General features: G+C 31.3%; 2 protein-coding genes across 5 annotated transcripts in view; one reads left to right on the top strand and one right to left on the bottom strand.

Moving 5' to 3' along the window:
- Positions 1-128: 128 nt before the first annotated feature.
- Positions 129-14,702, bottom strand: LOC127736448 (protein AMN1 homolog). Its single transcript, XM_052247000.1, has 7 exons — positions 14,610-14,702; positions 9,866-9,998; positions 8,021-8,165; positions 6,525-6,742; positions 4,077-4,133; positions 3,609-3,720; positions 129-1,848 (listed from the first exon to the last, which is right to left on the bottom strand). The coding sequence occupies exons 1-7, from the start codon at positions 14,660-14,662 to the stop codon at positions 1,769-1,771; spliced, it is 798 nt and encodes a 265-aa protein (XP_052102960.1). The 5' UTR covers positions 14,663-14,702; the 3' UTR covers positions 129-1,768.
- A 243-nt stretch (positions 14,703-14,945) lies between these two features.
- Positions 14,946-27,189, top strand: part of LOC127736444 (ADP-ribosylation factor GTPase-activating protein 2-like) — a 29,262-nt gene continuing 17,018 nt past the window's right edge. For all 4 annotated transcript variants that reach the window (XR_007998965.1, XM_052246993.1, XM_052246995.1 and 1 more), the window contains exons 1-4: positions 14,946-15,047; positions 25,470-25,661; positions 26,257-26,388; positions 26,571-26,745. Coding sequence is in view for 3 of the 4 variants with exons in the window: in XM_052246993.1 (XP_052102953.1) it covers positions 14,976-15,047; positions 25,470-25,661; positions 26,257-26,388; positions 26,571-26,745 (571 nt within the window). In the remaining variant the exon portion in view is untranslated. The remainder of the gene's footprint in view (positions 15,048-25,469; positions 25,662-26,256; positions 26,389-26,570; positions 26,746-27,189) is intronic.

Genomic DNA, 27,189 nt, shown 5'->3' with positions numbered 1-27,189 from the left:
TCTAATTTCTTATGTGAGTAAGTTTTGCTATTCTTCTTCTACAATGTACTAAGTATTTTACTTAAAAGGTACATATATGACATTGTAGAATATTTTACCTTTTTTCTGACAAATATAAAACTCAAAAAAAGGATCATCCTCACAATTTATTTCAAAAAAATTTCAATGTTGAATTGTTGAAAATTAAAAATTGTAATCCCTAGTATTTATTATAAAAAAAAAACCTTTCATAACACAAATAAAAAGACAATTGTTAAACGAGTCTCTCTCTTTAATAGATATGATAAAAACTTGCAAGGAATATATAATAACAAATGTAAACAATCAACAAATATACATTTTTACAATATCACAGTCAATCACTTCAACAACAATTTGTGGGTTTTAAGAGAACATAGATTGAAAAGTTAATATTGAACATCATCTCTTATTTAAGCATCTATATGTATTTTTTGGGATAATATTAGGTTGTCACTATTTTTCTGAAACAATATCTATGAATTAAATCTAGTTAAAAAATGTGGAAGTTTTCCTATTGTTATATTATTCGTTACTACAGATGCATTAATTGATAGGTGAACATCTGAATTTATAATTTCTGTCTTAATTTTAGGCCTAAAACCTGGTTATACATTTGCCAACCAGTAATTTTTGTATCCAATGATGGCAGTCATGCCCAATACCATTAAAAAACAAATTACAAATCACACAAATATTTACATAACATTCATAATTATTAGATATTCAGTTTTTATATACATACTTGATAGTCAGACCTTTTAATTTCTTCATGTTTTTAATATCTAAATACCATGCAGTATAATAGGGAAAAGCCTACACTTAACTTTGGCCACAAAAAAATTTAAAGCATCATTGAATCATTTATCATTGCATTTGACATAAAACTCTTGAGTTCTGGAGAATTAAAGAGGTGACTACTGACAGAAAACTTACAACATTTCTGCATTTAACATAAACATTTTAAACATTGTACATTTATACATTTACTTTTTGTTTACTTGAGGGATTTTTATTAAAATGTGTTGATTTAAGGGTAAACCGTCGCCTTAAAAGAATAATTTTAAGCAATTTTAACAAGATTGCACCTCGTAAAATTCAGCAGTTAACGTTTTAAGAGATAGTAATACTGCATGGTTGATTTGTTTTGAAATTTTGACAAAAAAAAGAAATAAAACAAAAAGACCTGGCCTTATTACACATTTCTTTTTTTGCCTTATTACACATTTTGGAAAACTTAATAATAAAAATAGAAGAACACTTTTGTCACTACAATTGGAATGCCCTGTTTTTTTATAATTCAAAAAGTTAACAATGTTAATCACTGTCATACTGTATATACAATAAAGCCCTCTTATTTGAGAGATTAAATATTACCCAACATTTTATTTTAGATTACACATGGAATGATGTATTTTTTAACATATCATTAATTTATACATTTCAATATTTACAATATACATGTACAGTATATAAAAAAAATTAAAAAAAACCAGTATTACATAGGAATTAAATTGAAACCCCAGAGTAACCAATTATATTCTTAATGACTAAAACAATCCTTAATAAAAAATAAACAGTTATATCCAAATCTTCAAATAATGACCCTTTGTATAAACTTATTCATAACTTATTGGGTAGTTTCAGGTCTGAAGATAATATGAAACATGTGACAATTAATATAACCTGAAAATGAATATTTTAACACAGAACAATCAAATTTACTTGAAAACAAGAAGTATACAAAGATTCAATAAATAGTCCATGTAACTTGTCTCATAGGTGTTCCTCCTTCCATTGACTTCTGTTCTAATGCCTCTCTCGATTTATCTGCAAACAAAAATTAAATATATCTGTACTAGTTAAAAAAATGTAATTAAAATATATTTTAGTGGTACATTTTTAATGAAGAATAATGTAACATATTGTGGAAGTCATAGGCCAACACTATGCCATCAATATAAATATCAAACTAAAATAGTATTAACATAAATTTAAAACGATTATGGTTCATCTAAAAATTAATGTATATAGATGGATGGAATAAGGCCATGGAAAATGAATGTTGGTTTCCCCTAACATGTGAAAATTATTAAGGCCTGGCAGGCAAGAAAAGCTTTTCATTTTTTTTTTTTGTGAATAATCAGTTTAGCTCACCAGAGAATATTGCTGTTAACCTGACAGTAAATTCGTGCTTTACATTCTTTATTATGGTATAAGCTATGTGAAACTAAAGGAATGTTCATCATTGTTAATTGAGCAATGTTGGGTCTTTTGTTGACACACCTTAAAGAGGTTATCAGACAACTTTAAAAAGCATCATTGAAAATTGTCAAATGAAACCAGAGCAACATTTTTTTCATCTGCCAAAAAAAAAAAATTTTACCCTGAGGGTAAAACAGACCCGGCAGGGTTAGAGGAAACAAGCAATCATTTTTGCATGGCCTAATGAAAAAAGGACAGTAATTTTTTATGGTAGATGGAAAGTTTATGAACAATAGGCCATACAGGTGCTGAATAATCTAACAAAATTCACAACACTGATGTCATGAAAATTTAAAAATAGTCCAATCACAACTGATCTCAAAGTTATAGATGCTGATTCTAATGATAATTCAAACATTGGTGTCATGATTAAATAGTCCAATCAGACTTGATGTAAATTTTGGAGATGTTGATTCTCAAAGAAAATCAGAGCGCTTCTAGTGATTGGTTCTGACAGACTTGTTATCCCCCAAATCAATTTGAACTTTTCAACTTTTGCTTTTTAAGCAATAACTTAGAAAATCTTTAAATGATTGTCTTTAAACCAAATTTCAATTGCTGTCCATTCTTAACAACTTGACCAAAATTTTTATTATAAATGTTTACTACAACTTTCAAATATTTGGTGTAACCAACATCATTTCCTTTATTTGGACATATAACAGTTCACAGTTTGATGTACACATACTTTTTTCTATGAGCTATTTCCATATATACTGCAGCTGTGCTATTTGCGCAGTCAAATTGCATTGACCGTATATTCATTTGTGACACTGACTGTATATCGCCTTGTTTATGACGTTGACAATGAGTTTTGTAGAGTTAATTTATTACGTCAATAAACAATACAGGTTCGCGGAAATTTTACGTCGTCCGCTTCAAATAAAAAAATAATTGTTTTTACCCTAAATATTTCATTTGGAACAGTTATAGGAGTTGCAGTATATAAAGAATAACCATACATTGTCTCGAAATATAAATTTTATTTGTACTCGGCTCAAACCACGATAGAAATGCTCAGCAAAGCCTCGCTTTCTACCTGTTTCTAAGCCTTGTACAAATAAAACTTATATTTCGAGACAATGTATGGTTATTCTATATGTATGTTGTCTTTCAAATTTTTATTTACTGAGTAATAAATGTAAACAAAATTAAAAAATTTTAAATAACATTGTATAAAAGATGGCTATGAAATTTTGATATCTAATTACAGACTAACAGGGAACCATAAAATGATTGAATTAAATACAATAAAACAATCATTTACTGAAACTAAAGGAGTACACCAATGAAAAGAGTAACTGTATATTTTAGCAGTAACTGACCTGTTATTTTTGGACAACCATGGAACAACAGAATGGAGAGATTTGGACAGAATTGTAAAGCTGCTTCAACTGCTTCATCGGTCAATTCATGACAACCATCCATGTGAATTTCCTGTAAAAGATAACAAAATATGTCCAGTTTAACATCTTTTCTAGTCTGTCTGTGTGGAAAAGACTTGAAACTGTTATGTATTTAAAAAATAATTCTGTAATATTAATTTAGTTAACTGTTTTGTTCAATCTTACAATTTTTCTGTTTTCATGCAATGAAAAAATAATTTCATATATATGTACACTAAATATCAGTTGTATTTGCCTTCATTTCATTTTGATTGATTCTTGCAGTCTCTATAAATTATCTCCCTTGTCTTTTTCACATTTGTCATGTGGGAAAATACTATAGCAAGTACATAGGAGCTTTTTTTGTCAAATTATGTTCGCCATAAATCAGCCATTGGTAATACCAACCTTGAGACTTTTACCACAGTTTCCCATTACTAAACTAACCACTCCTTCTGTTGTGACCTAATAAATATATTAAATGTAAATATTCACTTTAAATGACAAAAACAAAATGTTATTGAAGGAGTCTAAATATAGATAGTAAATGATCGAAATGAGCATTCTTCAAACATAAGAACCCAAATACAATTCACTGTTTCGGAATATATATAGTACTGTGTGTTATTATAATAACTTCATTGTTCGTACCTCAAAATGAGTACAAATTTACGTCATTGGTTGAATTTCCATTGTTTAGGCTGTTTTTAACCAATCACAACATTTTGGTGTACGTTTTAAAAAATATTACCCAGAATGCATTAGATTCTGAAACTACAAATTGCATTTTAGTTGAAATGTCATTAGAACTCCTTCTTACTGTTTATTTATTCACTGGTCCATTACAAAAAAATATTTTTAAATGCTTTTGTTGGTAAATTTATTCATTTACAGTCTGCATGTCGGAAACTATCATAGGTATTATCCAAATTTTCAAAACGGTATGGTAACCTCTAGTCTAGATGTCCTTTTTTGACGTTTTGGCGTTGTCTCATAGACTTTTTCCCCCCGCATATTTTTATCTTAAAGAATAAATTATGTTTAATTATCTCCCTTCTATGTCACTTTACATATTAGTTCCTATTATTTTTTTTTTTAAAACTGTGACTAAACTTGACAGTTCGATTTGCAAATAGACACTTACATTATTTATTGAAAGTATGAACAGTACTGTATTATTTCTTGAAAAGAAAAAAGTCTGAATCACCTATTGGGTTTCTATGTAAACTTTGACCTCAGCTGGCAGCCATTTTGAATTTTCGAACAGCATCAAAGTAACAACACCAGTGTTCTCCCCAGGCCAATATGACGCTGCGGTCCCACAGCACCTTCAAAATATTTTCATTGATCCTGCAGCGCCTTAATTGGCCGCTGTCCCTTAATACTTGATCCTGCAGCGTGTTAATTTTCACATTTTAATTATAAATGTTGGTTAAAATTGTCAAGTTGCTGATCACCACTGAGAGGTCCGTCAATGTTGCGCAATAACTGATAACAGCAAAAGTCTCTGATTTACCTGTTCCAGCCTTATCAGACCATGTAATCAGGTTATAGCGTAAATGATCATCAAGAAGATAGATATTTTTAGTAGAAAATAAAAGTTTTTTAAAACTTCAGTGCAGAAATTGGACATAGATCGCAAATACATTGTATTTACGCATCGTCTGTGTGCAATCACTTGGCCATTTAAGTAACAAATTTTTTCATTGGTCGAGAAGAAGAATCTATTTAAACACTACCAATGAACATGATGAATACACGTGATAAATTTGAATACACGTTATAAATTTATGAATGAGAGTATTTGTACGTCAAAAAAGTAAAATAAACTTTTATTAAAAATAACGAGGAGTGATTTATTTTATAAGAAAGTGAAAAATTGTTGCTTTAAAGTAAAATTCGTCTGTCAACTGTCACGTTATAGAAATAAAATATTTTTTTAACAAAGATCGTTAATTCGTCTTTCGGGAAATATATGTACCGAATGGCTGCAGCATTTGTATAATGTCACTAGAACTTCACTGGTCTTAACTTTGACGAATTTGTCAAGTTTCGTTTATATCTACCTGCCAAAGAAACATTTTGACAATTATACACACGGAAGCATAATGTCAAACTACGGACACTGATCAGCTGGTTCATTACATTTTTTATGTTTTAAAAAGTTGTATACCAAATATCTTAAACATTCTTAAAAAATTTTAATGCTGAATCAACATGTTCTTTGCAAACAAGAAATGGGTTAAGCGAAAGGCAGATGATGTTTGCAAACCCTAAAGAGGATATAGACTGAAGAACAGGCTGTCCAACAAAATTACAAACGGTCTTGTTTCTATATCTCTAGAAGGAACAGAGAGTACAGAAATAAATATTTCTGAAGCTGTTCAGCATTGGAATGCCCAGAAGAACATGAGGTTTTTTCTTGAACTATATATACATTTTGACTTATTTAATTGACTGTGATATAAATGCTTTTTGAGTTTAAAATGAATTTATTTCATAAAAATATTCTTCTTCTTTATCATGTATATTAATACTGTGCATTATTTCAATGGGTTCAGTCATTCATGAGAAGAAGTTTTCCTTAGTTCTGCCAATCAGAAATTAGAAAAGGCCATGCTGGCCATGTTTGATGACAAATCATGACCAAAGTAACAACACACTTGGTAAGGAATATCTTAGCTATGTTTGGTTTCATTCTATTCAGTGGTTCTCAAAATGAAGTTCAAAATATGAAAAATTAATAAATGCAGGCCATATAACAGACAACTGATAGACAAGTAATAGCAAGAGCTCACATTGGCCTTTGGCCTTAATTTTAGTGAGTTAGATATTCAAAAAGTTTTGTGATTGTACCTTTGTTTTAGAAAAATTGATACTTCTCAAGAATTTTGAATTCTGTCCTAGTGCTTCCATTGCTTTGTCTGTGATGTTACGACATCCTCCAATGTTTAAATAGCGTAGTTGATTGCAATGTTGTGACAGAGATATAATAGCATCATCTGTAAGGTTTAAACATCTTCTGAGATACACTGTCTGTAAATGTGGACATGCAGACAGTAACTTCTTAATTCCTTTAAAAAGAAAATATACTGTATTCATGACTTTTTTATCATTTATGTATACAAATTTAAATGGTTGAGTGTCCTTGCTATAAAACTTTCTTATTACAATATATTACAAATGTCAGAATTTAGAAAGCCATTAGAATTCTGCAATAATGAATTCAACAATTCCACTAAAGTGTTGTCTTAATGTTTGTTATTGTTTTAACATTATTGAGTTATCGGGCAATAAATAACAGTATTTGTTCATTGATCTAACCAGTAACATGTAATTTACTGAGAGCTTACAAATATGTTCACTGTCAAATTCTAGAATTGAGTGATATAATGCTCATTGATATCCCTACCCTGAGATAAGGTTTACTACTGGAAAATAATGTTGAAATTCACTTGTACTAGTATTAAAGTTTATTGTTTTGTGTTCTATGAACAGACGTCAAACAATTACGTCTTTTACATAGGAGTGAGCTTTTGATATAGTTTTTCATTGAGCACCCAGAAACCACATAGTTTTGCGAACTACCATAACAGTGGATTATGGCAAAAAAAAAATCAAATGTAACATGTGTTACCAGTAAGAGGTCTTAAACAGTTCATTCAAATTTCAATCCTTTCCTGTAGTAGTTGTCTATTAATCATAAGAAACCACAAAGTATGGAATTTTCCAACTCCATAAAAAATGTATTCCTTCTTACAAAGAGGCTCTCTTTTTGCCATTTGGTAACCAAAGTGTAAGGGACAAGTGCATTATCATATACCCAACCCCCTTTGAGTGGGGGTACCGGTATACAAAATAAGTACAGCATATTTAAAGTTCACTTAAGGGGTTGTCTTGGATTTGCTATACGTTGACCCTGAGTTCATTTACATGTCTTTTAAGGCCAGTGAGAGTATAAATAATTATATATAGTCAAATGCTATAACATTGGAATTTTTGTGATGGGTTTAGTGTTGCTTATTTTACAACTAAAATATATTCATGAGCATATATGCCCAAGTTTAGTTAGGATCTTGAAGCATGATCAGAATCAGCGATCAATCAGAATGCTAATATAAAACCTTGCAAGCAGGTCTGGCAGTTAAACTTAATGCTTAATTTAAACTTATTGGAAAATAAACTACTTTTCAGTTTATATATTTAAATTATTTATTTTTTTAACATTCACAAAGGCTTGCATACTTTAAACAAAGCAAAATAAACATAAACAAATACTTTCATGGACATCTGAAAAATCCATTACATCAGCCAATTCATTCACTGCAATAATTCCCAGTGTAAACTTTTACCTTCTGAAGATATTTCTGTCCTTGATTCTTTTGCAGAGTTGATATCAATCTTTCTCAAGTTTGAGCATTTACTGATGTGTCCTAATCCTACATCTGATATTGTACACTCACTCAAATCTAACACTGATATCTTGTCATGTAAAAACTGTAAAAGAAAGAAAAGACAATTTATACCATGCAAGATGACATATGCCGTACTCTATCATCATCATTATGATACTGAACTAAAAAAAAAATGATATGTATAATTCTATGACAAATGTAAGAAAAACAATAATTAGAGAAAAGAGACTTTTTGAAAAAAAAGGTCCTTAAATTCCGTTCTTACCATGAGTACATATAGACGTAAATAATTGTTTTTATCAATTAACATTGACTGGGTACTGTGGATTCATTAATATTAGTTGGATACCAATTTTCGTGGATTTCGTGGGAACAGGGTAACCACGAATTTAAATATTCAATGAAATACAAATTTTCTAAAGGAATGTATGCAAACTTTTTTAAAACCACGAATTTAAAAATCCACAAATATGTAAGTTTCCCTCTATCCACAAAAATTGGTACCCACGAAAATAAAGGAATTCACAGTATGTAATTACCTGTGTGATCACCTGTTTGACAGTCAAGTGCATACTGAGGGTTGTAAAACTATGCAGCAGGTCTGGATGGGGTTTAAAGAAAAGATAATTATGGGCAAAAAGTGCAGAAAAAAGGGCAAACAAAATAAAGAAAGAATAGAGAAAAATGGTCTAAAAAGTCAAAGAATAAAGAATTGAAGAACTCTCAATCAAGACTCTCATGTAAGGTGGGAACAGCAACCTTAACTGTGATCCTCTATACAGGGTGAATTCAATGCTTCATGTAAGTAAATGAACCTTTACAACATCTCTTGACAGGTCCATCAGTGGCATGTTGCAATGCAAAATTTCTGCCCTTATCCAACATAACCATGATAACCCCTTTTTCAAGAGGAAGTCAAAATTTTCTGTCCTTCATCAAGGTTGATTCATTTTGCAAACCAACCTGTTTACTGCTAAATTTATTCTCAATATTCAACCTATCATTATGATCATTGCCGGTACATGCATGAAATATTTGCCATTGGGAATTAACTGAACAACAACCAATCAACCAATATACATCTATTCTATACAGAAAACTTAGATGTCACCATATGATTGATTTTGATTTTTGGTGTTTTAACGCCACTTTTAAGCACCGCTTTTGGGCTATTTCGTGGCGGCCAGTTTTTATTGGTGGGGGAAGCCGGAGTGCCCGGAGAAAACCAACGACCTTCGATAGGAAAACTGACAATCCTAGTCAATTAAGATTGGAGTCAAGTGGACCCGCACGAGCAGGGTTCGAACTCACAACCTCAGTTGTCACCATATGTGATCATTGTTTCCATTGTAAGTCTACATGAGCTTGAAATTCTTTTCATTTCAATTCTAATATATTCTTTATACAGTTTTATGACATTCATTTATTCCAAAGCATTCCATACGAAAAATCCAGAGATCTTTTTCATGTTATAATTTTGATTTTTTTATGTGCTTAAATTGAAGATGTTAACCACATGATCATGTACCTTATTTTTCCAAAACCTTTATTTTAGTGTTGAAAAACCCATGATTTAGTCAAATGTTGTACATCTGCATGTATTTGAATTTAAGTACGTAGCAAACATCCATGAGTCTAACAAAAAAAAAAAAAAAAGAACAGAAATAAAATCAATGTTTATTTGACATATACTGGTTTCTTTTACCTTTGAAGTGTGTGTTGATTTTAATCTTATTTAATTCCTCTGTATGTCCTTTCTTTCGGGACAGAAAAAAATCATACCTTTTTGATGTTAGAATCTGTGATAAATCCTCTTTTTGTCATCAAGTACAGACATTTATCTTTTAAATTTGGTGGTAAATCTTGAATTCCATTCTCATTCACATTTAAGTGACTTACAACAGAATCTACACACCTACAAAGACAAAAATTTCAAGCTATAAGCCAGGAACTTTTTTGGGGGGTTTTAGTGATGAAGACTGTATTGTCTTCTAATAATTCATGTTAAATGATTGAAAGGGGGCATTGTGATCCTGACCATTAAAACCTACTGACCTAAAGATCTAAAAAGTCTTGTTCTTTCCAAGTAGCATTATCAACCTATGTTTGGTGATTGCTGTACAAGTTGTTTAAAAGAAAAACCTATTAAGTTTGTCCAAATTTCATTATCTGCTGTGATCTTGTCCTTTGACCTAGTGACCTCAAATTTGATAGAGGTCTGTTTCATCCCATGGGGCATTATTACACCCTGTTGAGTAAAATGCAAAAGATAACATTTTGAAACAAAACAATTACTCAAATTTCAGTCTATTATATGTAGGTATTGTGACCTTGACCTAATGACTCCAAAATTAATAGGGTTCTTCCTCACCCCATGAGGCTTTATGAAAGCCAAGTTTGGTTCAAGTTGGACATATGGTCCAACAGATATAATTTTGAAATCAATTTATTTCCCAAATTACATTCCACCAAAAGCTGTTGTGACTTTACCTTTGATGTATCGACCCCAAAATCTAACTAATTCTTCTTTGTCCCATGAGATGTATTACCACTTGAACCAAGTTTGGTTACAGATTGACACACTGTTTAAAAAAAGAATCTAGAAGCCAAAATTTTGCACAAATTTCAGTGTATCAATTGCTGCTGTGACCTGACCTTTGACCTATTGGTCCCAAATTTGAAAATCAATAGGGTTCCTCGTGGCATGAAATTTCATCAGTTATGGTGTCCTTGGACAAAAAGTTATCATTAACTTGAAGGTTTGCACCATGACAGCAGACATCTTGAAATCCATAGTTTATATTTCTATGACTGAAAATTGATATGGGGACGAAGTCCCCAATTACAGTAAGAAAAAACTTTTTTTTTCTAATTTATTTATTTTCCTGCATTTGTGCACAAATCTATAACTTTCTTCCAGTCTCGTTTGTCATGAGACTTTGAGTAAAATATAGGAAGGAGCTTCATATTGTTTCCCACAATTTTTTTTTTTTTTTGATTACCGAAAGAATACTGCCAGTTAAACACAATTAAAATAAATTCAAAACAAGTTAAAATGAGTCTGAGCTTATTCAACATACGATTTTATAGCAAACAAAATGCGTTCTCTTGGGAAACTCACCTGATCAATTGGTCAGATTTCAGTATCTGATAAGAATATAACAAGCCGACTTGATATCTTCGTCGTTTTAAAAATATAAATTATAACAATTTTATTTTAATAATTCTTTGATGTGAAAAAAAAACGTCACCTGATGATAGCGTTTCTTTTTTTACATTGAAAATGACGTCACAATTAAAATCCATAACAATTATGACAACAGGATCAACATTGGAAACGTTTCCGTATTTCAGTTTCTTTTTCTGATTCTGAAGTTAAAATATGCTTGAATTCAAAAAATAATTTATAAGGACTTCGTCCCCTTTCACAGGTACCACCTGCCACATATTGTCAGTTTTGAGGTATATTACCAATAAATGAGAATAATACTCATTTATGGGGATCTTTCCTGTTATCATGGTTATGGTAAAATTTTGGGTACAAGTCAAATCGGCACCTATAGAAAAAGTCAAATTGGTATCTGGTCAAGTCGTCATCCAGTCAAATCAGTACCTATTTAAAGTTATTTCGACATTTTGTTAGTGAATTTGGCACTAAATATATTTTTTACCTTTTCTTTCCTTTTAATTACAGGTATTGGGAGAATAGTTTTTTTTCGTTTTTTTTTATATATTTTTATTTTGCAAAACGTACAATTGCAGAGGTTAATAAAAAATTAAAAGATACATTTCCTACATCATTAAAAAAGTCAGCACATGTAATTAAGCAGTTAGAATACACAATAAAAAAATAATCAGTTATTTCCTGTTTGAAGTTTTCTCATATTTTATTAAGTTTGATTGGGTATCATTTAAAAAAAATTACGGTATTAATTATAAACAATAACCTGCTTGTTGTTTTAAACATTTTCAAGTAGTTTTTGATGTTTTATAATTTAAATGACTTAGATTCAATAAAGAAGCCATTACCCAAGCTATTGTTTAATCCAAATAATTTTATGTCAATTATGAGGATAAAACAAATTTAATTATTGTAATCTAAATTGTTTTTACTGCATTTCCTATCTATTTATATAAAATGAGTAACGCTGGCACCAATTTTTTATGTTTACTAGCAATGAACAGTTGTTATGAAATGGAAGTTCCTTGATAATGTACGTTCGAGTAGGAACAGATATTATGGCATTGTTTATAACAAAGTTTCCATTGCAACTTCTGTTATGCATCACAAATATACGTTGACACCTCATGCACCTTGAGCGAAAATATCTTAAAATATATGCAAAAAAAACCCATATTCTTCAATAGTTTACTTGCAAAGTTAATGAAGTTTAAGGTGGTACCAAACACATCGACTAAAATTAATTTGGCTTGTTTATTTCATTTTCATAAAATTTTGACAAAATATTTACTTTGACCCTTTGACAAAAATATAAAAATTTCAAAAAACTTGAACCACACACTTTATCGGAAAAAATTTCATTGGATATATAGCAGTTTGACAAGCACTAATTTTGATCATTGAGAAGCTTAATATTTCCTAACAATAGAACATGATTAAAACGTTGAGCTGATTTTTACAGAGTTATCTCCCTGTAGTGTTATGTACTACCTTAATGGTATCGGATCCGTTCGCCCTAATTACATGTTCGCCCTGAGTCCGTTCGCCCATAGAGTCCATTCGCCCTAATTTTTATAAAAAGAATAATATTAATGGTTTAATTTAAAGTTTTGTAATCTTATTCAGGTATTTAAATGGTAAATATTATAAATGTATACCTCCAAATTCATGAATAAACATTGAAATTAAAAAAAAAAGGTTTTTGTTCAGTTTGGAGCATTAATCAGGCTAATCAGGCTAATTGGCTTCGTTGTTTTTGATGGATTAATAATAAAATTGTTTTTTTAAATAAACAAGTCAGCTTGGAATGAGCCCAAACAATGATGTAAGAACTGTAAGACATTAAAGGGAAATTGTTTTTGCCGCTTGGCTTCTTTGATCTCAAGGTGTTGAGTGAGTTGGATCTTGTTATACCTGTTTGGATTGTTTTGAAATTGTTTCAAGGTTTCAAAATAGATAAATTCATACAGATAACTTGGTCTCCAGTTCCTGAACACTTATTTTTCTTCTTCTTCAAAATACTGTCCACATTCAACATGATGAATATTCTGGCAAGAATATTCAATGCAAATCAAAAGAAAAATAATTATCTGGTACCAGCAATACAACATAAATATTTTGGCGGAATTTTCAAAAAGACTTTAACATAATTAATTCAAATAATTTATATTATACGAGACAACAAAATGAAATAGAAATCAGTGCGAACCCCACTCAGTGCGAACAGGAATTAGGGCGAACGGACCCAGGGTGAACAGGTATTAGGGCGAACAAGTACTAGGGCAAACGAGTACTAGGGCGAACGGACCCGGATTCCACCTTAATGTACCATAGTAATCATGGGTGCCGAAATAACTACTTTGGTGCCGAAAATATACCAGATCCTGATTTGACTAGGTGCCGATTTGACCTGGTGTCGATTTAACCAGGTGCCAAAATGACTATAATTAAAAATTTTGTACTTTATTTCTTCTTCTTCTTCCAAATAGTGCCCTCACTCAATGATTCATTCAACCTGGGACTATTATACTAAGACTATTAATAAGCGACAAAAACCCTGATTTTACTACAAATATTGCACACATAAATAGGAGTAGCCAATTTCATAGGAGCAGTATAATTTATTTGAGTCCTGCATGTGGTTTCCGGTTGTAATGAAAAGGAGATTAATATTCCACTTTTCACTTTAGAAAGTGACAATAAAAATAGGTCATTCCAACCTGTAATCAATAAATGTGATTTAACAACAAACAGAACTCGCGTATCTCATTTCAATCAAAAGTTATAAAAAAAATGGTAAATTTTTTTTCCCACAGCGTCCCTACGCTGTAATCAAGCGAAAGATTTTCAACCTTTAAATGACATTTTTTTACATTTAAGGCGGGATTTGGTGATTAGTAACAACTGTCAAAGATCGGAATATATTTTATCATAATAGTAATCATGTTTACATAAAGGATTATCTTAGTAAATAGCTATCTTCTTCTTCTTCTGGTTAAGTGTAGAACTCATTTTGAGTATATTCTATAAAAACAACTTACAGAAATTATGCAAGCAAGTACTCTGTCAGTATCACTGTCCAAACAATATGGCGTATCGTCAAGTCTCACGCGCGTTTTAACGACTGTGATCTTGAGTATAACTACACTGAACAGCGTAACGGTTTCCAGTCCCGTTACTGCGTTAGTATAATAGTCCCAGATTCAACTTATTACTTAATGTCTAATAATGAATATTGAAACTAACTTATAAAGGCTTCAACAATAACAGATGATTTTTTTTTTAGATTTTCAACTTGTTTTGTATCCGTCACAAAATGATACTATGACAATCGCATGAACTTACGCATTAAGAAGTGTTGTCGTATTTCCATAAACTCTTGATGTAAAGGCAGCCATGTTTTTTATGAGGAGCAACCTGCAATTTTTGACCAATGAAATCAACTGTCTTTTTATCTGTATGGAAATAAAAAGGTTTGTTCGATTACATAAATATTTTAAATAATAACTTATATAATTATATTTTAGGTTGAAAATTAGCCTACTCTCACGTAGAATGATTGAGAAATTAAAAAAAAATCTGAAATTGATATATCATTTGTGATATTGACATAACCGGTTAAGATAATTGTACTCGTATCATAAAAGTATTCAAACACAACCCGGATGCAAAAACAAGAAGGTCATGTGATTCATTGAAAACGTCACCGAAATGGCAGATCAGCCGTCTAAGACAGATATTCAGGCAATTTTCAAACGTCTTCGTTCAATCCCTACAAATAAAGTAAGACACTTAAGACATTTAATTTCGACTTTTATTCTATGACTCTTTAAAATACAAATATCTTTCACATATTCTTAAATGTATCCGTTTTGTCCCCAACATATGACACGCTGGTTATATCAATATATGACATCTGTCGCTACCGCAGTACCGGTGTAAAACACATTAGACATACGCACTGAAATCGAGTAGATAATGTACAGTGTTATTATGTTACGCAACTCCCAAGGTCTTGTTCCGAATTTAGATATGAGGCAGGTGTTACCTCTTCTTCTGTCTGTATAACCTTCAGTCAAGCAGTGTTCTCCCCAGGCCGATATGACGCTGCGGTACCGCAGCGCCTTCATAATATTTTTGTAGATCCCGCAGCGTCTTAATTGGCCGCTGTCCCTTATTACTTGATCCCACAGCGTGTTAATTTTCACATTTTCATTATAAATGTTGGTTAAAATTGTCAAGTAACTGATCACCGCTGATGGGTCGGTCAGTGTTACGCAATAACTGATAATTAGTTTTACCTGAGCCATGCTTATCTCAGCCTTATCGGACTACTGTAAATTCAGAAATTATGGCGTGCATTTATTATTGCGATTTTGTCATTTTAGACTTAAATGCGATTTTAATTTTTACGATTTTGAGAAAAATCCTGTTTAGTTCATATAAAATATTTCAAAATGCGAGTTTAAATTATTGTGTTTACAACTCTGTCGCATTTGTCGCAATAATAAAAACCTCGCAATAATTTCTGAATTTACAGTATGTTAGCAGGTAATAGCGTAAATGATCATCAAGAAGATAGATATTTTTTGAAGAAAATAAAATTTTTTTAAAAACTTCAGTGCAGAAATTGAAGAAATAGATCGCAAATACATTGTATTTACACATCGTGTGTGTGATCACTTGGCCATTTAAGTAACGATTTTTTTCATTGGTCGAGAAGAAGAATCTATTTAAACACGACCAATGAACGTGTTGAATACACGTGATAAATTTGAATACACATTGCTAAAGATATTTACGATGAAAACTATGAATGAAAGTATTATTAGTTGAAAAAATTTAAATAAAGTTTGATTAAAGATAACGAGGAGTGATTTACTTTGATAGAAAGTGAAAAAATGTTGCTTGCAAGGTAAATTCGTCTGAAACTGTCATATTTTTAGAAATAAAATGATCATTGAACATCGATCGTGAATCCGTGCGTTGAGAAATATGTGACAATCAAAACGGGTACAGTATCGCCACAGCTCTGTATAATGTCACTGGTAAATAATTTCAATGGTTTTAACTTAAACGAATTTGTAAAGTTTCGTTTATATCTATCTGCCAAATATAGTATTAAACAATAATACGCACGGAAGCGTAATGTGAAACTACGGAAACTGGTCAGCTGTTCATTTTTAAAAAAAATTTGTTTTAAAAAGTTGTATACCAAATATCTTAACCATATTTGATTTTATTAATTCTGAATGAACATGTTCTCTGCAAATAACAAAGGGGTGAATTATAAGTAAAAGGTACATGTAGATGATGGAAGTAGAAGTTTTTTTCAGACCAATGACTTCTAATGAAAAGGGGAATACACCTCCGTCTACACTGTCAGTATAAGCAGATTTCATTGCTTCTCCTTATCCCAACCAAGCTCAAGTTTTAGCAATTGATAAAAGCAAGCACCATGTTTCTGGTTTCAATGACAAGTGGCTGACTGAGTTTTCATGGCTTAGGAATGTTAAAGGGGGTATAAGCAAAAGTTATTGTGAGTGGGGGTTTAATTTTTAACCCTGAAGAGGATAAAGACAAAGTTGAGGAACAGACTGTCCAACAAAATAACACTATCTAAAAACAATATCCCTAGAAGGAGCAGAGAGTAGAGATGAATATTTATATTTTGACTTCTTTAATTGACTGAATATAAATAACTTTTGTGTTTAAAATCAATTTATTTCATATATATATTCTTGTAATTCATTAATACTCTGCATTATTAAACACATAACACAAAGCATTATAATTCATATTGCATGTCATGATTTATGACTTATTGCTTCAGATCACTCTAAAAAAAGAGTTACGCGCCCTTGAATTTTGCGCCTTAAAAAAATCCTGGGGAGAACACTGAGTTAAGGAACACCAAGAAATTTCTTGTATCGGTAAAAGTATTTACACTATTTACAGGTTCCCCATACATCCTCTCAAGAGATATTATGTACATGTATACACGACCCAAGAATCGCACACACATTTCCAAATTTGATCAATACTATTCTTTAAAATCTAAAACTCGTCTCACCACTATAAGTAAAATTTATAGAATAAAAAAGAGGAGACTACCTTTCCATCACTGAAGATATACACATACATATTTAGAAAAATAATATATATTTTAAAGTTACTGATCATATAGAAATACTACTCATTGGACGATCTTGTCCCCTGAGTAACTCAGGATGTTTATCTGAGTCCTCCCAACAGTTTTAATCTCATAATACATGTATACAGCTGATGACATAATTCAGTAGATATTTTTGTAATGACTGTTATTTGTTCGGTACTAAGGTTTTCACTGAAATTTGAGCAGTCCAAAATCAGAAGCAAGTGACCTGTTAACCGTGAGCAGATTTAAATATATAAACATTTATTGTAAAAAAAATTCCCAGCATAATTTCTGGTGAAAAAGTTACTGAATTATGGAAATGTATCCAATGTTGGTCCTATAATTTGTTAGGAAGATTATATATGGTGTCATTTTCAATGTACATGATGTAAAAACAAAGAAACAATCTTCAGGTAGCATTTTTTTCTCTAATTTTAAAGTATTTTAAACAATAATTTATACAAGTATTTTAAACAATAATTTATACCTTAAACAAGGAATATACCAAGTCGGCTTATTACCATGATTACTGATACAAAAAACTGCATGAATGATTGATCTGATGTGAGTTTCCCCAGAGAACTTATTTTGTTTGCTATAAAATTGTATGTTGAATAAGCTCTACAGTAGACTCAGTTTATTATGTACAGAAACAGAATACATTCAAAATGTTCGTCCTCATTATTATTCTTGGTTAACAGTTATAGATACAAATATGTGGGAAATTGTATGACTTACAACATGGAAGCGTCATTCACCAGAACAGGAACAGGGTACTGCGCAAGCTCAACTGTTAGAAAAAAGTTTGAAAAAAAGTAACAATTTTGAGTTTATTAGTACATGTAGTATATTGATTTTGAGTTTTATTGATTTACTGTTATTGAGGACTTCATCCCCATATCACTACATACAATTGTGTTGGTTCTATGGAGATTGTGATAAATTATATCATGTATACACCAATCTCGGGTTGTTTTTATACGACCGCAAAAAAATTTTGAGGTCGTATATTGGTATGACGTTGGCGTCGTCGTCGTCGTCCGTCGTCGTCGTCCGAATACACAATGGTTTTCGCACTCTAACTTTAGTTTAAGTGAATGGATCTCTATGAAATTTTACCATAAGGTTCAATACCACAATAGTAAGGTGGGGATTGATTTTGGGGGTTATGGTACCAACAGTTAAGGAATTAGGGGCCAAAAAGGGGCCGAAAATAAGCATTTTTGTAACTTCCAGACATAACTTGTGTGTTAGCATATGGATCTCTTTGACATTGTACCACAAGATTCCATATCACAAAGGGTCAATGCTGGGATTGATTTTGGGGTTAATTGCCTCAAAATTTTAGGAATAAGGGGCCAAAAGGGGGCAAAAAACAAGCATTTTTCTAGTTTCATGACAATAACTTGTGTGTAAGTGTATGGATCTTTCTGAAATTTTACTACAAGGTTCCATTTCACAAAGGGAAAGCTGGAATTGAGTGTTGTGGTAATTGCCCAAAACGTTTAGTAATAAGGGGCCTAAAAAGGGGTTTAAAATAAGCATTTTTTAGTTTCTAGACAATAACTTGTGTTCAAGTGTATGGATCTCTCTAAAATTGTATTACAAGGTACCATACCACAAAGGCAAGGCTGTTATTGAGCTTGGTTTGGGGGGAAAGGGGGGTGGGGGTGATGAATCATAAGGGGGGCGGGGGTCAAAAAAGGGGTATTTTTTTTTTTCATTTTTTTTTTGTTTAAAATTTACATCTTAAGTTAGTTATTTTTTATCACGAAGAGAAAGTAGGAATTGAGTTTTGGGGTTAATTGCTCAAACATTTATGAATAAGGGTCCAAATATTGGTCGAAAATAAGGATTTTTTTAGTTTGCAACAAAAACTTGTGTTCAAGTGTATGGATCTCTGTGAAATTGTATTGCAATGTACCATACCACAAATTGAAGGTTGTGATTGAGGTGGGGGATGATGAATCAAAAGGGGGTTGAAAAAATGTGTGGGAGGTAGGATTTTTTTTTTTCCTTTTTTTTTCTTTAAAATTTTCCATTTAAAGATGGTTGTTTCAGATTTATATATGAAAGAAAATAATAATGATACGGTTATATATCATGAGGAATTGAAATTTAAAATTATGTATATTGGAAATTTAGGTTACATTGGAAAGTAATAATTGGCTTGGGGGGGGGGGGGGGGGTGGTTATGGCTCTAATGTTTAAGGAATAAGGGGAAAAAAGGTTAAAAAACAAGGGTTTCCATTTTAATAGACAAATAATTGAGTAAAGAACATTATTTAAAAGCAGTGTAAGGTTGGTAATTCAAACTCATTTAAATATCTCATCTACACTGCTTTTAAATTATGTAAATTGGAAATTTGCCAATAACTTTATTGTTAATAAATGCATTGGAAATTTGCCAACAATTTTAGTGTAATAAACTTCATTGGAAATTTGCCAATATAAAATTTTGCTGATGAAGGTTTTTTGTTTACCTTTAGCCTTGACTATGAAGTCATTTTCTATTTTTATAGCCTTATGATGTAGTTGAATTATTTAATACTTTTATGATGTGTTTAAATGGGGTTTTATCATGTTTATGGTTGCAAATTTATTGTTTTAGTATAATAAACTCCATTTAAAATTTGCCAATAAAAAAAATTTTTGGTTATTTTTAGCTATGATTATGATGTCATTTTCTATTTTACTTTTATGGTTGCAAAGAAATTTTTATTTTTAGATATTACTGTTAAATGATGCTGATTAAGGTTTTTGCTATGTTTAGCCATGACTATGATGTCATTTTCTATTTTAATATCTGTTATGATGTATTTAAATGGGCTTTTATGGTTACAAAGGAATTTTATTTTTAGATATTACTATAAAATGTTGCTGATGCTGATTAAGGATTTTGTTTATTTTTAGCCATGACTATGATGTCATTTTCTATTTTAATACCTTTATGATGTAATTTCCATTTTTAGATATTACTGTTAAATGATGCTGATTAAGGGTTTTTTGCTATGTTTAGCCATGACTATGATGTCATTTTCTATTTTAATATCTGTTATGATGTATTTAAATGGGCTTTTATGGTTACAAAGGAATTTTATTTTTAGATATTACTTTAAATGTTGCTGATGCTGATTAAGGATTTTGTTTATTTTTAGCCATGACTATGATGTCATTTTCTATTTTAATACCTTTATGATGTAATTTCCATTTTTAGATATTACTGTTAAATGATGCTGATTAAGGATTTTTGTTTATTTTTAGCCATGTATTTAGATTTTTGATTATTTATACATGTTACCAAATTGGTCCACATTGAACAAAAACGGTCCAAATTTCAACTTTATTACATTACATCAAACATTGAATTCTACATATTCTTTGATATATTGAAATTAACAAACAATTTAGTTTATGGATATTCCACCATAATAGGTAAATTAAATTTTTTCCAGTTCTTACACCACATTCATCCTGTGTCAGAAACCTATGCTGTGTCAAATATTTAATGACAATCCAAAGTCATAGCTGTATCAAGCTTGAATTTTGTGTCCATACTTGCCCAACTGTTCAGGGTTCGACCTCTGCGGTCGTATCAAGCTGCGCCCCAGCGAAGCATTTTATTTATAAATGAGTTACACAGGTTGACCCTAGGTCAATCAGCGTGAACGATGACACCAAACAATCAGTTCTTACTTTGATGTAATATAATAAGCATTGTGACATAGGAAATTTATGGGAAAGTGCATGAACTAGAAAGTCGTCTATATGTAAAAGTTATGTAGACGACTGATGTCTTTCATTTGTTATCAATTTATCTTACTTCTCTTGGCCTATCCTGCTCAATAATCAGTAATTCCACAAGATGCATGCCTTTCGTAAAACTGACCTGTTGAAATGTGTATCAATAGCAAAATCTATGATTGGTTGACCGACATTAGTACATTATATTATAATGCCAATAAATTGTATTCGAGACGCTTCGGCCACAATATAAAAATAAGGAGATGTGGTATGATTGCCAATGAGAAATCTATCCACCAGTGTTTAAATGAAGTGGATGTATTTTGAGAAGACTATTCTGACCAGGTCAGTTCGGCTATAGTAGTTTTTGGCCACATTATATTATAGTATTCATAACCTATATATATACATGTATATAGATACATTAAGTGACTTTTAAACAAGTGTTAATTCAATTAGGCATTTTGTCATAAAGTGTGCAGTTACAAGTGAAAGGTTCATGTAGGTAATGTAATTCATTGTGTCCTCACAAATTTTTTAATATGTTCAAAATTCTAAAAAAGAATGAGCCATGAAAAAATCTTACCACACATCGAAACTGTGATTAATCGTGATTGTTACAGCAGATGTTCTTATTTAGCTGAAACTAAATAGAAAGCAAATTTTGGTTACTTGTTTCTTACAAAACTTACCTAGGGGAAACAATGATTGTTAGGGACGCAAAGTACATTTTTATACGACAGCAAAAATTGTTTTTATACGACCGCAAACATTTTTTTTGGATGGTATAATGGTATGATGTCTGCGTCGTATTCCGAAGACACATTTGGTTTCCGGACAATGATTTTAGTTAAAGTGAATGGATCTCTATGAAATTTTTTAAGAAGGTTCAATACCATAATATGGAGATTGGGATTGATTTTGGGGATGATGGTCCCAACCATTTAGGAATTAGGGGCCCAAAACAAGCATTTTTCTAGTTTCAGGATAATAACTTGTGTATAATTTTGTTGATTGCTCTGAAATTGTACCACAATGTTTAATACAACAAGTACAAGGTTGGGATTCATTTTTGGGGTTATGGTGCCAACAGTTTAGAAATTAAGGGCCAAAAACAAGCATTTTTGTAGTTTCAAAATTCAAGACAATAACTTGTGTGTGAGTGTATGGATCTCTCTGACATTGTACCACAAGGTTCCATATCACAAAGGGAAGTCTGGGATTGAGTTTGGGGGTAATTGTCCCATACATGCAGGAATGAGGGGCCAAAAAAGGGCCAAAAACAAGCATTTTTCTAGTTTCCAGACAATAACTTGTGTTTAAGTGAATGGATCTCTCTGAAATTGTACTACAAGGTTCCATACTACAAAGTAAAGGCTGGGATTGAGTTTGGAGGTAATTGTTCCAAGGAGGGATTCAAAAATGGTGGTGGCTTCCAATTTTTTAAGGGCTTCATATTTTGTTTTCAAAATTTTTACAAATTTCAAATTTTTGAAAAGTTTCAAGAAGAAAGAAGAAACCTTAAATTGCACAGTATTGCGCAATAGATTTGTAAGATCTTTGACCACATTTATTTTGTGTCAGAAACCTATATTGTGTCAAAAATTTGATCACAATCCAAATTCAGACAGTATCAAGCTTGAATATTGTGTCCAAATTTGCCCCAACTGTTCAGGGTTCGAATGTGGTCGAATCAGGCTGCGCTCAGCGAAGCATTTTATTTAATTTTACTGCAAAAGGTAGAGTTCAGTAAATATGGCAAATTTAATCTGAAACATACCCGGTATCTTGAACTGTTGAATTCAAGAACAATATTATACCAGGTACACAGAGAGGCAAATATATACATGATATACATTGATCATGGGCATACAAGTCACTTGAGATTTTGACATTATGACTATATTATCCTGATTATGACAGCATTTACTTAAATTGTAAAAAAATAGCCTTGAAAAGGATAAAGTAGCAGTTTATCCCTGCTTTTTATACGACCGCAAAAAATTATTGCAATCGTATATTGGTATGACGTTGGCGTCGTCGTCGTTGTTGTCGTCCGAAGACACATTGGTTTATGCACTATAACTTTAGTTTAGGTGAATGGATCTCTATGAAATTTTACCATAAGGTTAAATACCACAAAAGGAAGGTTGGGGGTTATAGTACCAACAGTTAAGGAATTAGGGGCCAAAAATAAGCATTTTGTAGTTTCCAGACAATAACTTGTGGAATGGTGTATGGATCTCTCTGAAATTATACCACAAGTTTCCATACCACAAAGGGATGGTTAGGATTTGCTTTGGGGGGTTATGGCTCAAACCGTTTTGGAATTAGGGGCAAAAAAGGGGGAAAAACAAGGTTGTCCTGGTTAATGGACAAATACTTTAGTACAAAACATAATTTAAAGCAGTGTAAGGGAGATAAATCAAATACATCATTTGAATTACCTCCCTTACACTGCTTTTAAATTATGTATAAAGTAATGGTTAATGAACAATTAAGACAATTTAAAACAGTGTAAGGGAGGTAATCCAAATACGTTTTGATTACTTCCCTTACACTGCTTTTAAATTATGTTTAAGAAATGCATTTTTATAAAGGAAGACCAGTAAAAATATCTGCAAATGTTGCATCTTTTTTTTTTTACAAAAAAATCCATATGAAAGATTTGACACCATATTTTAAATTCTATTATAAAATAGATTAAGTTAGCACTATGGTAAATTTAAATGGGTAATTATGGTTGCAAATTCCATTGGAAATTTGAATTGAGATTATGACCATATCTTGAGGGAAAGAATTTTTTTGGGGTAAAAGGAAATTGTGGGCGGTTAATATTTTCTCGTTTCAGATTTCAGAAATTAAAAAGAATTATTCTTCAAATAATTTTTTTTTTCAAATTTCAAATATTGAAAAATTTCAAGAAGTAATCTTTAATTGCACAGTCAATGACAGTATGGCACATTAGATTTGTAAAATCTTTGACCAAATTTATTTATTTGTTATGCCGAATCTGATCGTGTATTTAGATTTTTAATTTTGGGTCCAGTTTTCAAATTGGTCTACATTAACGTCCAAAGGGTCCAAAATTAAACTTAGTTTGATTTTAACAAAAATTGAATATATGGGGTTCTTTGATATGCTGAATCTAAACATGTATTTAGATTTTTGATTTTGGGCCCAGTTTTCAAGTTGGTCCAAGTTGGGGTCCAAAATTAAACTTTGTTTTATTTCAACAAAAATTGAATATATGGGGTTCTTTGATATGCTGAATCTAACCATGTATTTAGATTTTTTATTTGTGGGCCCGGCTATCAAATTGGTTCATATTGAGGTCAAAAGGGTCCAAAATTAAACTTTGTTTGATTTCATCAAAAATTGAATTATTGGGGTTCTTTGATATATATGCCAAATCTAACCGTGTATTTTGATTTTTAATTTTGGGTCCCTTTTTTTAAATTGGTCTACATTAAGGTCCAAAGGGTCCAACATTAAACTTAGTTTGATTTTAACAAAAATTGAATATATGGGGTTCTTTGATATGCTGAATCTAAACGTGTTTAGTTTTTTGATTATGGGCCCAGTTTTCAAGTTGGTCCAAGTTGGGGTCCAAAATTAAATTTTGTTTGATTTCAACAAAAATTGAATATATGGGGTTCTTTGATATGCTGAATCTAACCATGTATTTTGATTTTTGGGCCCCTTTATCAAATTGGTCCACATTGAGGTCAAAAGGGTCCGAAATTAAACTTTGTTTGATTTCATCAAAAATTGAATTCTTTGTATTCTTTGATATGCTGAATCTAACCATATATTTAGATTTTGGATGTTGGACCGTAATAGGTAAATTAAAAAAAATTAAGTTCTAAGACCACATTCATTCTGTGTCAGAAACCTATGCTGTGTCAAATATTTATTCACAATCCAAATTCAGAGCTGTATCAAGTTTGAATGTTGTGTCCATACTTGCCCCAACTGTTCAGGGTTCACCCTCTGCGGTCGTATCAAGCTGCGCCCAGCGGAGCATTTTATTCTAAATTCATGTAAAAAAAATTAAACTGTCAGAATCTGTTATACCTTGGTATTAAATAACAAAAGGTTTTGTTTAACTATGAATCTTTTTGAAAAAAGTGCTTGAAATTATTTTTCAAATAACATAATGTTATTGAAACCCCTACTTTTAGGTCAATTTAAGAAACAAAATTGGAATGTCAAAGTTGTCCTACATATATGTTTTGACAAAAATGTTTGATGACTGTGACTTAAATGTTCAAATAAATGTATATTTTCCATATTCTTTTCAGCAATGTTTTGATTGTGCAAGCAATAATCCAACATGGGCAAGTGTAACCTATGGTGTTTTCTTGTGCATTGATTGTTCAGCTGTACACAGATCCCTAGGGGTCCACATTACCTTTATCAGATCTACACAGCTGGATACTAGTTGGACATGGATACAGTTAAGAGCCATGCAAGTGGGAGGAAATGCAAATGCTGTAAGTCACTGCAACCACATATTACATGGTATTAGTTAGTATTGTATACAATGAGACAACTATATCCAGAGACCCAAAGAAGAGGATGTAAACAATTATCTGGCACTGTACAGCCTTCAACAATTGAGCAAACCCCATACCGTATTGTAAACTATACTATAGAAGACTCCAGCATGACTAAATGTGAAACAATTCAAAAGATTTCTGTTAAAAACAAGCAAAAACAAATAAAGCAAACAGCAACCAATGACAAACAATAAATTAAAGGAAGCTTGCTTGGTACTGGCAGATAAATAATTTGACGGGATAAAGCTCTGAATCCGTTCTAATTATAGACATGATAGACTAGAAGTCAGCTGGCCAGAATAGATAAATATCAAAATAAAATTATTTTATATTTTTAATGCATGCTTTATTTTTTATATAAAGAAGGATAAGTTATGAATGTTAAAAATCTAGGACTATTGTAGGAATTTTATCAAGATCTTATAAGTACTCTTTTATAGTCTTTAAAAAATATGCTGGTTGCAGATACACATATTTAACCATTCTTATTATCAAATGAATGTTTGACATTAAAGTACCTTCATTGCAGACACATTTTTTCCGTCAACATGGTTGTACATCTTCAGACTCGCAACAGAAATACCACAGTCGTGCAGCCGAGTTGTACAAAGGAAAGTTACACTCATTAGCGACACAGGCCATGAAATTACATGGTACAAAGGTAGGTGTCATAAAAATATTTAATATTCAAACAAGTGTTTCAATACACTTAGCTTCCACTATTATAAACCCTATTAAATCTATGAGGTAAGCATACAAAAATATGAACTTAGAAAGAAAGAAAACAAGATTGAAGAAGATAAACTTTTTACCCCAACATCAATATCTTATTTATATTTTTAGTTACACATTGAAAGTCATCATGATCCAACATCTCCAGTGAACAAGGAAGTAGATTTCTTTGATGCCCATACAGAGGATAAAGAACCCGATTTGATACAAGAAAGTCAGAAACTCACACATACTTCAGAACCAAAGCCTATTAAAAATGGAAGTCTCAGTAAAGCTGAGGAAATAGGTATAGTTAACTATAGCAGAGTAAAATGTTTTAGGAGTAAATATTAAGGCTAAAAACTTTCTACTTTCATTTTAGCCAAAACACATTTTTATGCATTGATCTGTGATAATTGTATTTATTACATTGGTTGCAATGAATTACATTGATTTCCCAGTGAAATAAAAACCGATAATTTCACATGTGAAATAAACGTGGTTATTTCACTCCTCTGACGTCATACAACAATAGGCGTTGTCAAGACGTCGATAACGTCGGATCAAAACAAATTGTGAATGCGTAAAAAAAGATATAGTTCTTTACATTTTCTACTTTAATTTCATAAAAAAACCATTTGCCAATGTAATAAAAAGAATAACTTATCAAAGAATTCAAATATCGAAAAATATTCAACTCGTGACCGAACAACACTGATAATTAACTCATGCGCTAAGCGCATTCATTAAT

This window comes from Mytilus californianus, unplaced genomic scaffold (genome assembly GCF_021869535.1).
Source record: "Mytilus californianus isolate M0D057914Y unplaced genomic scaffold, xbMytCali1.0.p SCAF_31, whole genome shotgun sequence".
NCBI classification, from domain to species: domain Eukaryota; kingdom Metazoa; phylum Mollusca; class Bivalvia; order Mytilida; family Mytilidae; genus Mytilus; species Mytilus californianus.
This window is presented reverse-complemented; position numbering and strand designations above follow the sequence as displayed.